Here is a 14,972-nt window from a genome sequence, read left to right as displayed (position 1 = left end):
GCGCGCAAACATATACACAGACGGAAATACACAAACCAAAACACTCTCATAGATACCCACGCATTTGTTGAGAGTACGCAGTTTGATGTCGAATTTATAAACAGATCCCATTTGAGCGAAAATAGAGTGGCCATGAGAAATACTGAATTTTTTGCATGATGCAGTTGGGAAGGACACAAAGGCAGGAAGGATGACTCCACGTACAGTGGCAGCATGCCACCGAAACAAAGTTATGGATGGCCGAGACCTCCACCTTCACCGTCGTAGGTCGGAGAACACATGCTGCCACGCAAATATATCTAGGTGTATATGGACGTATAAAGACAATCGAGCATCAGCTGTACCAGCCGGTGCACCTGTGTGTTTGGCAGCCTGAAGTGCTGCTTCTCCTACATGGTATAAACTTCCATGGCAGCTAGCCTCTGAAAGGCAGTCCTTATATATATTGTATACTCGTAATGATGTCATCATATTAAATCATGCATGATAATAGCGTATCGGTTTTACTCGTTTTCAGTTCTGCCTCTCTACTATTGGTACATCTACTATTGGTACATGGTATAACAGAGCTTTCAGTGAAGTCTGGGTATGACCATTCTTTGTTGAATGATTTAATTAATATCTGAAGTTGTAAGTAGGGAAAATTCAGTTCATTTTTCCCGTGTTAAGGCGAATGTTAGACCAGCCCAACAATTTAAATATAGGGTGCTCGCAAACAGGCCAGCCCAAGAACCTAAATTCAATTTCACGTTTCCAGGCTCAACGGGGATCTAAACGGTCCCATAGTGAAATGGTGGGGGTTTGTTAAGCTGTATAGTTGCTTTACTCACGACTATGTAGGCAATCAAATAACAACACAAGACTATCGAGAACACTGTCCAATCTTCGTATTTGTTATTTTACCCCACTCTTCATATTGGTTATTTTACCCTCCAGCTATATCTCATAAAGATAAAGCATGGCACACATCGCAAAATTGATTGATGTAGTCTCTGAAGCATAATACTTTGGCAATCTTTGGGAAAAGATAAAAACAAAACGTAGGGGTGCCCTCGAAGGATGCCACAAAACCAATTAATACAGATGCTCCATACTGTTGTATCCGCGGGAGGAACAGAGGAAGAAAGAGGGTGTGCGGATTCAGAGATAGTAAAAGGATGAGCATCCAAGCCAGTAGCTTGAGAATAAACCACTAACCCTGAGTGATGATGAACTCTTCATGCTATAGCCTGAACCTGAAGATCACAAGAGTCTAGGAAACAGGCAGCAATCTCCGAGCCATCTATTCCCTTAGTCATATTTTTAACGGGTCGTTAGTTTTCATCAGTTCGTTATAGAACTCGAGAAAATGCTAGCTTACTGAGAAAGTATTACTTCTATGAGTTTGAGATGAACTTTTCTCATCTCCAATCCATATGTTTATTTGTTATTTATAGATTTTTTTCTATATTAATTGTTCTGCCTCAACACAATGCTGCACTAATGATCTTCATATTGATTCAATCAGAGCTTGCTCCTCGTCCCTGAGTCTGATTCTGATCCTCCCCGCTGTTTCCTGGACTTTGAGCCGGAGATGCTGCCCATGGCCTTCGCCCGCTCCCGCAGCGCAACCTTCTGCACCTTCCCCGTCGCCGTCTTGGGCAGCTCCGGCACGAACACCACCGTCCGCGGCGCCATGTACCGCGGCAGCCGCGCCCGGCAGAAGGCTATCACCTCCTCCGCGCCCACGTTCTCGGAGCCGTCCCTCAGCCGCACGAACGCGCACGGCGTCTCGCCCCAGTACTCGTCCGGCCGCCCGACCACTGCTGCCTCGGCAACCGCCGGGTGCGCGAAAAGCGCCGCCTCCACCTCGATTGTGCTGATGTTCTCCCCGCCCGAGATGATAATGTCCTTGGACCGGTCCATGATCTTCACGTATCCGTCACTGTGCCGGACCGCCAGGTCCCCCGACTGGAGCCACCCGCCGGCCAGTGCCTCCGCTGTCGCCACCGCGTCCTTGTAGTAGCCGCTCATCACCGTGTTGCCCCGGAGCATCACCTCCCCCATGGTCCGCCCGTCGGCCGGCACGCTCTGCATCGTCGCGGGGTCCTTCACGTCCACCTCCAGTCCCAGGTGGTGGAGCCCCTGCCGGGACTTGATCGTCGCCCGCTGCTTCGGCGGCAGCGCGTCCCACTCGGGCTTCCACGCGCAGAACGTTGCTGGGCCGTACGTCTCCGTCATGCCGTACCCGTGGATGACATGGAACCCAAGCGCCTCCATCCGGAGCAGTATCTGCGGTGGTGACGGTGCACCGCCGGCCTTGACGGTGACTGGACTCCCACCGGGCAGCGGCCGCCGCTCCTTCTCTGTAGCGTTCACGATCATGCTCAGCACCGTCGGCGCACCGCCCATGTGGGTAACGCTGTAGCGCGCGATGCTATCGTAGATTGCGGCCGCGGTGACCTTGATGAGACAGACGTGGGTGCCGCCCTTCGCCGCCACGCCCCAGACAAGGCACCAGCCGTTGCAATGGAACATCGGGACGGTCCACAGGTACAACGGCATGCCCACCATCTCGTTCATGATCACGGTGGCGATGCTATTCAGGTAAGCCCCGCGGTGACTATAGACCACGCCCTTGGGCCTCGACGTCGTCCCTGACGTGTAGTTCAGCGCTATCGGCTCGTTCTCGTCGGCCGGCCACCTGATAGCAAAGTCCAGCGACTCGCCATAGCTAAGCAGAGCCTCGTACTCGTAGTGTTCAGCTCGAACAAGTGTTTTTAGATTGTCATCAGAATCCGGTGATGATTCGTAGAGAAGTTCTTTGATTAACACCACAAGAGGAGGCCTGGCTCCTGCCTTGGTCACGAGGCTGAGAGCTTCCTGGGCAATTTCAAGCAGCGCCCAGTCGACGAAGACGACCTTGGCCTCCGAGTGCTGCAGCAGGACCGACGCCATCGCGGCATCCAGGCGCGAGTTGAGCGCGCAGATGACGGCGCCGGCCATCGGAACGCCAAAGTGGAGCTCGACCACCGCAGGAATGTTTTGTGCGAACACGGCAACCTGCACAACAAAAGCAGATCACAGTCGTCATAGCTTATGATGCGAGTACCGACGGCCGATGCCTGAAATTCTGAATTAGTATAGGAGTATTGCTTAAACATAATGATATAAACCTAGATGGAGAAGAAGGGAACAATTCGGAACAAAAGTTATGACAAATTTATTTTTTGTGTAGCAGCTTCCTGAAAAAGAAAGGTACTTTTCGTATGTAGAAGTCAATGCTCGGCGGGAGCAAGAAATAGTTGAGGTTACAGACTACAAACTACAGACAGCAGCAGGGGAGGAGGAAGGAAAGCAAATAAAGCAGCCTGTCTCTCAATTACCACGTCTTGACGCGCGACGCCGAGTCCAGCGAGGGCGGCGGCGAGGTGGAGGCAGCGCGCCCGTGTTTCCTGCCACGTGCGTCGCAAGCCGACGCCGCCGGAGGCCACAATGGCGGGGCGGTCAGGGTAGACGAGGGCGGTGCGCTCAAGGAAGCTGATGGGCGTCAGCGGCGCGTAGTTGGCGGTGCAGAGCAGGGTACCTTCCATCATCGCGGTGCGCGCGCCGTTTCAGACGACTTGGGACGGAAATGGCGCGAGAGCCAGAGCGTTAAAAGCCACGTGAATTTGCTGCTCCGCCCAATCGAGATAGATGATGTTTTGTACTTTTCCAGTACCCTAGATGCGAATTTTCACCGGTACTTGGTTCTACCATTATTAGTGAAAAGGACAAGGTTATTTACAATGACTTCGCTAAATTTCTACCGCACATGATTTGTTGGTTCGGCACGCATATCTCTTTCATGCAAAATCTGGTCGAGACGCACTTCCCCATTTCTGTTTTTGGGCACGCAAACCCCTTCGATGCTCAATTTAATTTAGCATCGAAGGCTCCGGGTTTCTGGCACTTTACGGATCTACTTTAACGTGCGGCGAAAACAAACAAAAAAGTTTCACAAAAAAAACACAAAAAAAGTTGAAAAAAATTCATATCTTCTTCCCCTGTTCACCAAGGTTGTAAGCATTTTTGTTATAGTTGTAAGTAAATTAAAATGAACTCAAAAACAAGATAAAATAAATGGGCAAGCAAATTAGCATGAATTTAGAGATTATAAAAGTAAATCAAATAAAAAATCGTTTCAGTTAAAACAATAGAGCTCAAGTTTAAGATTGAATAAAACAAAAATCACTATGCAAACATAATTCGGATAGCTGCAAACAAAATGGAAAGCATATTTATGCATTTTACTATGCAAACTATCACGGCGTATAATATTCCGCAATAAAACATACGTGAGCAAGTATAATATATTCTGCAATAAAAAATACATGAGTTATTAACTCTGATGGCTAGAGAGTACCGATTAAGTTGGGCGTGTGGTGGGAGGAGGAGGGGGTGGCGGCGACGTTGGGCATCGGGCGTCGAGGAGGAGGGAGCGTCGGGTGAGGAGGAGGAGGCGGCGGTGTTGAGGAGGAGGGGACGACGGCTTCATCGGGCATCAGGCGGCAGACGTCGGGAGGACGAGGGATGCAGTAGCTTCGGGAGTTAGGCAAAATCAGGAGAGGAGAGATCGGGGGCTATGGTTCGAGTTATATATATAGACTAGTCACTAGTGACAGGTGATAGCTATAACCAATCACTTTCACATTAGTGATGGGTTATAGCTATCACTCATCACTAATGACTTTCACATTAGTGACGGGTCATAGTTGTAACCTGTCGCTACTGCGTTTACTACCTGTCACTACAGCGTTTACTACTCGTCACTAATAACTTTTAAAATTACCAATTAGAAAATAGATAGAAGTTATAAATTAGTATATTAGTTAGAAAATAGTTAGAAATTCATCTAAATTCAGCAAAATTCATGAAAATTCATCAAAATTCATGAATCCACAATATTATAACAAGATGCTAATGGGTCTCATATATTCAAACTTAGGGTTTCAATCCACATGAAATTCAGACTTAACTGAATACTATAAATATTAAAAATTTGAGGTTATATTGATTCATGCATCATTGGCCCTGTACTCATCGTTTTCGTGGTTTCTTGTCATAGATCTCTTTATTATGGTCAGAACACAGGTATGGAGTCTTCTCGTTATGTGCAATTTCTGGCATGATTTCAGTAGCAAAAGGGGGGATTTTATCAAATTGATTGTACTCGTCCTTATTGACCATGTTTTCAACTCTGATGATCTGTCTTTTCCTGGCGAGAACCATATGGAGTTTCTTATTTGACGTTTTAGTCACATAAAACACCTGGGCAACCTGTTTAGCCAATATGAAAGGTTCGTCCTTATATCTGACATGTTTAAGATTAACACTAGTGAATCCATACTTGTCTTCCGTAAACGTCCTTTATCCCATGTACCCAACGGCACCGAAGCAGAGGTATCTTGCATCCCAACTAATCTAGTTCCCAGATCTCCTCTATCTGACCATAGTATGTGCTCATGTGCATGTTGTTATCATAAGTGTCTATATGGACACCTCTGTTCTGATATGTGCTTTTCTGATCTTGAGCAACCGTGTAAAATGTGTAACCCTTTATATCGTACCATTACTATGTTATAATTGTTTATATAAGTCTGCTACTAGTTTCCTAATCAAATGACTTGTATGAGTACTCGATTGATTGATTCAATCTTGAAACCAAGTGTTGAACCTTTGCATATGTTGTTTCACAAGCCAAGCTTCGGTCCGCCCTGGATTCTCTTGAAGAAGCAACTACTTGTGCTCGTCGATATATGGGGACACTTCACTCATTTGTTGCAACATGATAAAATGAGCTCGGTCGTGTGCCTTTGGCTCAAGAGTACTTACATGTTTCCCTAGAATGCTATGACCTGCGAGCCTGCCCTCGTGGTGAGAATGAGGCTCACTAATTGGGTTATCTAGGTTCATGTAATTAACGCACCACTCCACTACCTGGTCCGTAGAGTAACCCTGCGTGATGCAACCCTTAGGCAAAACTTGATTCCTTATGTACGACTTGAGAATGCCCATGAATATCTCATATGGATACATTTGATGTAGGAACATGGGGCCAAGAAAATAAATCTCCTTCACAAGGTGAGTAGTGAGATGGACCATAATATCGAAAAAGGATGTTAGAAAATACATCTCGAGAAGACATAGAGTCTCTAAGTGTCTTTTTTCTAGCTCAGCTAGCGCTTCCTGATCGAGTACCTTCTGACCAATTGCATTGAAGAAAAAGCATAGGCTCATGATAGCCTCTCGAACACCAATTGGCAACATGTTTCCAATTCTAATCATAATCATCTACATCAACATCACATGGCAATCATGAGTCTTCATACCGCCAACCATTTTCAGCTCTTTCACTGAAACAAGTCTTCTAATGTTGGATAACTAACCGGTGGAAACTTTCACATCACGCAAGAACTCGCAATATTCTTTTTTTTTCCTTCATGGATAGGGTGATGTAAGATGGGGGTAGGAATTTTGCTTTATCCGTATCCTTGGCATGAAGCTTCGACCTTAAGCCTATTTCTTCATGGTCAGCTCGTGCGTTTTCGTGATCCTTTGTTTTCCCCTTTATGTTGAGCATTATACCGAGGAGACTGTCGCATATATTCTTCTCTACGTGCATGAGGTCAATAGAGTGGCGAACTTCTAAGAATTTTCAATAATCAATCTCCCAGAGAATTGATTTCTTGTTCCACATTCCATTTTCATCACTCTTGGAGGATCGTTTTCACTTGCGAAGTACAACATTGATATTCTTAACCTAATCATAGACATCTTGTCAACTGAAATGCTTTGGAGAGGTGATGCTTTCTCCCTTGTTCCGTCAAACTGAGACTTCATTTTTCGGTATGGGTGGTTCATGGGAAGGAAACGTCGATGCCGCATATACACTGTTTTCTTTGACTCGTTCAAACACATACTCTCTGTGCCATCTAAGCATTGGGGGCAAGCTTCACCTTTTCTTTACTCTACCCTGACAAGTTATGTAGTGCTAGCAGATCATTGATGGTGATGAACAACATGGCATATAGGGCGAAGTATTCTCGCTTGTACTGATTACAAACCTCAACGCCTTTAGACCAGAGTCTTTTAAGATCATCCACCAAAGGCATGAGGTACACATCGATGTCATTTCTAGGTTGCCTCGGACCAGCAATTAAAGTCTACAACATAATGTATTTTCGCTTTTTACAAAGCCAATGTAAAAGGTTGTAGATAGCCAGTAAAACGGGCCAGGTGCTATGTGAGCTACTCATGTTACCGAGTGGATCCATGACATATGCGCTCATAGCAAACCTAATATTTCTTAATTCTTCAGTGAACCAATCAAATGTGGAATTAATGGTTCTTCACTGAGCGGAATTTGTAGGATGCTGTATCATTGTGTCATTCTTACAACCCTTCTTGTGCTACCGCAGCAATTGGGACTCCATTGCATTCGCAAATAAATGCTTCAACGGAGAATTACATGGAAATACCACATCACCTTCTTAGGAGGCCCTTTTCTCTTGCGGCCTTCCTCCACGTCGCCACCGTCATTTCTCCGCTTGTATCGATGGGTTCCACAAATAGGATATTGATCCAAGTCTGCATACTCTCCACGAAACAAAACACAATACTCCTTACATGCCTGTATTTTTTCTATTTCCAATCCCAAATGAAAAATTATCTTCTTCGTGTCGTAGACAGTCTTATGCACCTTGTTCCCTCGAGTAGCATGTCCCTTAGAAGATGCAACAATGATTTGAAACTCCAATCTGATCAATGATCGGTTGCCTTCAATTGCAGAAGTGTAAGCACCGCAAACAATAGCATGTATTTCTCCTTACAGCCAGGAAAAAATGGTGTCTTCTAGTCTCATATCAGTTTTTGGAATTTGGCAAACTTACCATCACTATACTCATTGTGCCCCTCAGTATCGCGTACTATTTGGTCCACATTCTCCATCAAATCCATGTAGTCATCATTGAATGCTTCTAATATGTCTACATCGCTGAGATAATGATCCATATCACCGGCTATCGGGAGTCCTTCATCCATACTGCCATCCAGGAAGATCCAATCCATCTCCCCTTCATTAAGGCATTCCTCGTCGTGTTTGTTTCAAATACGATACCTCTATTTGAATCCAAGGCTTAACAAGTGATCGTACACATTATCTGGTTTTGGGAAATTCCTCTCATTCTTGCAATCATAGCATGGATACCACATTGTCATTTTACCCCAACCTTCCATATCTGCCACCATGGTACATATGAAAGACTTCACCCCGCTCATGTACTTGTTACAAGTATGGCAATCAAGGTACAATCAACTTTTGTCCACCATCTACAAATTGAAAAAATATTCATTGTTAATAGAATGATAGAGTCTATATAATTGAATAAGTATAAAAATTCTAACTAAAATTTAACTAAATTAAGTGCGGGCGTGTATTCTAGTTAGATTCAAGCAAACAATTAACATCCAAATATGATAGATGTAATCTATGGGAAAGAATCATAATTTCTACATAGGTAGAGATAGGTCCTAATCCCATTCGAGGATACGTGGTCCGAGTAGATTTATATGCTCTTGTACAATTCTAGATAAATATTCGACAGTATCTTCTCACTGTTCTCCAAATACAAGTCTCGACAACGAGCCAAAAGGGTATGTATCCGGAGAACAACAGTGAGATAATTTCCTAGCATTAGGAGGAGATCAAAAGTACCACAAAGAATGCCAGAAAATAAATTGGAATACCACATGCATTCAATCCTCATATATGGACATTCAGTAAATAGATCCACGTACTAAAGAATCTTAACAAGAAGTTCAAAGATTCATAAATTTGTAACATATTGCAAATAATTTGCCTTACGTATTTACTGACAATAAAGTTGTCACTAAATCATATCCCCACACTTATTGCACCATAAAGAGTGGAGGACCTAATAAAGTCTCTCAACTCTCAAATGCAAATAAGAGAGGGAGAATTATGGTCAAAAGGGATAGTGTTTTTTATAAGTATCAGCGGAAACAAAATAGTAAATGCAAATTAACCTAGAGTTGATTGACACCTTGTAGATAGTCAATATCCAAGGCCCATGAATGCTCAACATCCAATACTCAACACAAATACGTGCACTATTTTAAGGTGCTGGGATATCGAAACACCCTGACTCCATTATTGTGGAAAATCACAAGGAGTTATAAGGGGTAAATGATATATGCACAAAACTATATTAGTTTCGAAGAATCATACAAAGACTACAATTATCGATAAATATTTCAACTTGAAAATTCCAAAAGATCTTCAATTGGATCTAAGCCAAAGTCCATGGCAATGGCATAGTATCTCAAGAACTCGAATTGGAGCAAATAGAAGGAAGCAATTGAGGCAAACTTCCACTCTCTCAATAAAAGAGGGGTATTTACCACAGTAATACCTACTCCTCAAAATATCCTCCCTGTGGGATTGAAATAGGTTTTTGCCCACAAACGGACTGAAAACAATGTGGTAGTGAGATACAAAGCGAGGTTTGTAGCACAAGGGTTCACGCAGAGCCTAACATCAATTTTTGATGAAACATTATCTTCAGTTTTAAGTGGAATAACATTATATATTTAACATTATTCACAGAACCTGGTCGCTTGATTCAGAACCTATATGAAAGTCCTTGAAGGGCTTAAAATTCCAAATCCAAAAACAAATTGAAACATGTATTGTGTAAAGTCACTTTATGACTTAAAAGAGCCGAATAAAATATAGTACAACCAACTGAATGAGTTCCATGTGCTGAAGGGTTACTCTAATGATGATTGTTCATGTGTGTTTATAAAGAAATCCTCAAAAGGATTTATATCATAACAATATATATAGATGCTCTCAATATCATCTGATATATACAAGACACACAATCATCTTAAGACGAAATTTGAGATAAATAATTTGGGTAAAACCAATTTTTTTTCTAAAGTCTACAACTTGAGCATATTCCCTCAGGAATACTTATATACTAGTCTGCATATATCCAAAAGATATTGAAGAAATAAAATATGGATATATCATATCCAATAAAATAACTATGGTTGTTAAATCCTTTGTAATGGATAAGGATCCATTGAAATGTTAGGATGATGATGAAGAGATATTAGTAACTAAAGTTCCATATCTCAGTACATTTGGAGCGCTAATGTATCTTGCAAATTGCAACATCCATGATATTGCATTTGCAGACAATTCGCTAGCTAAACATAGCGCAACTCCAATAAAATACCATTGATCAAGAGTAAAGGATATCCCCAGATATTTCTAAGTTACAAAAGAATCTTGGTTTATTCTATCATAAAACCCGAGACATGACTATAGTTGGATATACATATACTGGCTATTTATCTAATCTCCTTAATACTAGATCATGGACAGACTTTGTATTTCTATATGGTGAAAAAAGCATTTTCATGGAAGTCATTAAAATAGACTCTCATGGCTACTTCTACCAATCATTCTGAAATAATTATATAAAGCATCACATGAATGTGTATGGCTTCACAGAATGATTAACCACACACAAGAATCGTGTGTTATTGATTCATCAGAATCATCATAGATGATTTGTGAATAACCGATTTAACGAACTTGTTGAAGAGGTAGGGGATGCTTCGAGTAGACAAATCATAGGAGAATACACATATATTTTTATACAGGTTCAGGCCTTCTTGAGGATAATAACTCTACATCCTGTTGGTTCTGTATTGATAATAACCCTAGTCCACGACTTCTTTGCTTGGCTTCAGGTGTCTTCTGGTTTGTAGAAAGCCTTATGTGACTTGTTCCACTTGTCCTCCATAGGGGCCTTAGGCTTCGTATATATAGGGGTGCGTACGTCCTCTGGAGTCTTCTTTCTTGTTCTTAGAGATAAACTTTCATATTTATAAGATGTCCTAGGTACATACTAGTAGTTTTCTTTTCATCTAGGGATATCCTTCCTGGAGATAGAGTTGTGCCTCGAGAATTATGAGAAACCCTGGGATGCCTGGATATGGTAATTATCATATAGTCATCGTCAAGCCCCTCATCAATACATGAAATGAGGCTTTGACAGATCAAGTACATGGCCAGCAAAGATAAGCATTTTTCCCAATTATGTCATCAAGTAAGACTCGGGTTTTTGATTAGGATGAAACATCTAATCGGGTTCTCTAGGTTCTCAGATCACCTACTCAGGATTCCAAACTTCTCCGAGTTCTCAAGCGAGTCCTTGAGAAGGTGTTCCATCTGGGTAGGTTTTTTGATCGGCTTGAAAATATTATCTCGTCCCCACGAGAGGATGGAGAGGAGAAAACTTATCACTGATCGGTATTTGAAAGTTAGACAGTCGTAGCGGAAATTTTGGGTAGTGGTGAGAATATTTTACTTGGCAGGAAATTATGATTGTGATGAGAAAATGTGCATGCTGGACATGCGGTGCACCAAACTCCTTGGGTCAATGCTCCAATTGCCCCGCATGCGCCAGGCATTAAATGCGATGTGACGGGAATGCAGTTGGTCGTGGCCTCGAGTCGTGACATGACATCAGTTGAAGAGACATCCCTGAGCTCCATCATCGTGTATAAAAGAATATGTGGAACCACTTTGCCATTCACACACCATCATCATTTGCTTTCCGACATCTTCTTTGTTCTCCTTATATGAACCACCTGGAGAAATGGAGATATTTCCATAGGTGGTTCACATAAGGAACCACCTATGGAAATTAGTTTTCACAGGCGGTCCACAGCCGCACGGGGCCGCAGCCACTTTCTCAGGTGGTTGGTCCTACGAACCGCCTGTAGAAATAAAACCTAGGTGTCTCGGAAAATAGCTTTTGTAGTAGTGCTAGCCCCGTCCAATCTAACTATTGTCGACAATAACATATTCAGAAAACATCACATATACATCTACATTTCATCACATATGTTTGTACAATAATACATTTCATTTACAAATCACATATATACATACACAACTAACATGTCATTCACAAATGTACTTGGTTGGTTGGGACAAAGCTTAAACTCTCTAACTCACAATTTTTTTTTGCAGAAATATCATGGTTCACTTCAAATATTGATGTAAGGGAAACAAATAAGTGGTTTAACCTGTCTTGCTAGCCGAAGTTGTCAAACTCGGCATATCTCGAGTGCTCATTGAAGGGAGTGCTTTATATGCCGATTCATAAAACTCACCTTTTGGACTTATCACTTCATCATTGATGAACCTGATAAGTTGTTCTTGAATGGTATTGAGGTGATGTTGTAGAAGTTTACTTACATTCAACTTGGTTAGTTTTCATTAAAAGAATTGAAGAAATAAATCCTACAGAACACATGTTGAAACTGAGAAGCTCGTATCTATATGTATTTACATACATCTGCATCATCTTAGAGCACCCTGTTTCCGATGAATGTGTGCATGAAATTACATATATAGAAGCCATATAATTTGTTGTCATGTTCCCGCCTGTTACACTAAAAAAAGATATGAAACATTATTGTCATGCAACTAGCCATTTAGTAGAAATTTGAGACATGAATATTACATACGTACCGGAAAGTTGGTTTGGATAGTGAATGTTTTATGATAGGGATGGAATCGAACACTGTCTATACAGTATCGTGCGAATGCCCTGTGCATGATCACGAATAGTATTACTAAACTTAGATTCAATAGAATGGAAGATTATTAGAGCGAATAACAAAATGATCTTGCTAATGTCAGGCTAGATGACACATCAATTTGCGCATAAAAGAGTAGAATGAACATACTAAGAAGGGAAACACATACATAAAGTTGTAGGGTAAAAGTATGTATGTTTTGTATTGTAGCTTGACAATAGCTTTCCACGTATAGATCTCTATTTCGTGTGGATTATCTCTGACCAGCCTCTCGTTGATAAGTGTTGGGTAGAAGAATCCTACTTTGTAATACACTCTTTTTTGCATTTTTGTACTTCCATTATACATAATAAATAAGTTAGAGAAGCAATTAAATGGTAGAAGAATGTAAATCTAAGAGACTTATAGTGTCCAGCAACTCATGATAGACACATCAAGGGCGTCTAGCTGGTACACATTGTAAAGTTCCTTGAAATCCAACCACAATACGTTGGGGCCGTTATGGAAATCTTCATCCTTGTACCAGGCGCCGATTATTTCTCTACCCTTTTTCATCTCCATCATGTACTACTGATGGAATTTCTGCATTTGATAGGATAGGTTGACCATCACATCTAGTTTGACCAATGGTTTGCCCAACTCAAACTCCCACTTAAGCTCTAGAAAGGCAATGTTGTCATCCCGGCTGAGAATTTGGTCATGTGTAAGTCCGATTTTGGCAATAAAATATTTGGTCGAGGCTTGCGTTAGGTAAGACTTCTCCTTGATGCACTCGTAGAACAATTTAGGCTTTGGACCTAGTGCCCCCGTCTATTTTTTGTTTCACCATGGATATGAAAAACTTCTTCACTGCAAGATCGACTGGATCCTTCATCGTAGGCTGAGCCAGCTTGAAGTGTGTACTTACATTAGCATTCATTGTGTGCCTCAATTCCTCAGGAGTTAGTTTTGATGGTTAAGGTGGTTCTGACATTTTAGATGGCGCTCGCTTGTTAGAGGAAAGCAATTTCTGAGATGAAATTATTTTCTTAGATGAAAGCGATTTATGAGATGAAATCGACTTCTTAGATGTTGCAAGTGGCAAAGGACTTAGACCTCTTGTTGTTGCAGGTGCTGGTGGTGAAGGACTCGAACCTCTTATTGGTACAGGTGCTGGCGATGAAGGAGTTGGAGATCTTCCATGTCGAAGCAACTCAGTGGTCGGTGATCTTATGGGTAGAGGGAGATGTCAATGTGAGTCCATCTCCTCTTCTTCTTCATCTGTATCCTTGCCAAACAATATGTAGCACTTGTGCCACAGGACGAAATTAGCAATGTTTGCTCCCAATTTCTTCTGTCCTGTCTCTCCGGGATATCCATATCCATCTTATGGTACCCGGGTAGTACCCTCTGCACATGGACCCTGGCGTATCCCGATGGTAATGGATGATTGTTGAACAGAGCCCTAGATTGCAAGTGCCAAGTGTAGCCTAAAGCCACTTTGGTGGTTACGTTCGCAGTGGGCACAACAAGCTTACATTGTGTGGTGTCTTTGATATAGTCCATGGGATAACATCATAAGTCATCTCTGGGAATGCCCGTGGATGTGCATCTACTCCGATGAGCACCAAGGCTGTGGAGAATAGTAGCATTATCTTGTAATTACTGCTGGCTAATGGCTTCTTGTACGACTTGCTGTATTTTAGTGTCTGTCATCTGTCTCTCTTGTTGGAGTTCTTCTCGTACAATAGCCAAGACATCTTGCATTTCTTCTTTACTTCTGTTTTGACTCCTATAACTCTAGGAGTCTTTTTGGAAGGAGTCTTTCTATGGCCTCAAACCTTGTCCTCGCATGCGGTCATGGAGCTCCTTGTTTCTCGATGCCAAGGTTAGCTCATCCTTCTCTCTATCTGCCTTAAAAGAGCCTTGGGAACTCTGGGCATAGGCATCCATGATACTTTGCGTGACCTCATGATATTTTTTGTTTCTAAAGTATAATTGGCCTTCATCCGAAAGAGTCATCCCCTCGTGTACAAATAGTGTTTTTCTCGTGGAATCCACAGAGTTGTCACAAGTGTAGCACCACTTCGAGTTAGTTCTTCTTCCTTGTTCTCCCAGTTGGGTAATTTTTTTGTATAACTGTGCATGCCTAGTCTATGATAGTAAACATTGTTTATGGAGTGGGCCTTGTTTGCCTCACTTCGCTTAATTGATTCCTCCAACTGCTTGTACTACACGAACGCATTCCAATAATCTTGCAATTTAGGGTAGAGGTTAAAGTCTGGTGTTCAGTCGTTCGTCACAAAATCTGTGTACAATATACATTTGAA

General features: G+C 42.2%; 1 protein-coding gene across 1 annotated transcript; it reads right to left on the bottom strand.

Annotated features, from left to right (window-relative positions):
• Window positions 1-1,068: 1,068 nt before the first annotated feature.
• On the bottom strand, window positions 1,069-3,641 carry LOC133930384 (butanoate--CoA ligase AAE1-like). The gene is made up of 2 exons (XM_062377021.1): window positions 3,366-3,641; window positions 1,069-3,042 (listed from the first exon to the last, which is right to left on the bottom strand). Exons 1-2 carry the CDS (start codon window positions 3,573-3,575, stop codon window positions 1,504-1,506), a joined length of 1,749 nt encoding a protein of 582 aa, XP_062233005.1. The 5' UTR covers window positions 3,576-3,641; the 3' UTR covers window positions 1,069-1,503.
• Between the last annotated feature and the right edge of the window lie 11,331 nt (window positions 3,642-14,972).

Source organism: Phragmites australis, chromosome 10, assembly GCF_958298935.1.
Source record: "Phragmites australis chromosome 10, lpPhrAust1.1, whole genome shotgun sequence".
Taxonomy (NCBI): Eukaryota; Viridiplantae; Streptophyta; class Magnoliopsida; order Poales; family Poaceae; genus Phragmites; species Phragmites australis.
This window is presented reverse-complemented; position numbering and strand designations above follow the sequence as displayed.

What these genes read in the sequence shown, in the direction of transcription:
- LOC133930384 (XM_062377021.1), bottom strand. Translation starts at nt 3,575, where the DNA reads ATGATGGAAGGTACCCTGCTCTGCACCGCCAACTACGCGCCGCTGACG. An exon ending in GCGTCGCGCGTCAAGACGTG is followed by an intron (nt 3,043 to 3,365) that starts GTAATTGAGAGA and finishes TTTGTTGTGCAG; the next exon opens with GTTGCCGTGTTCGCACAAAA.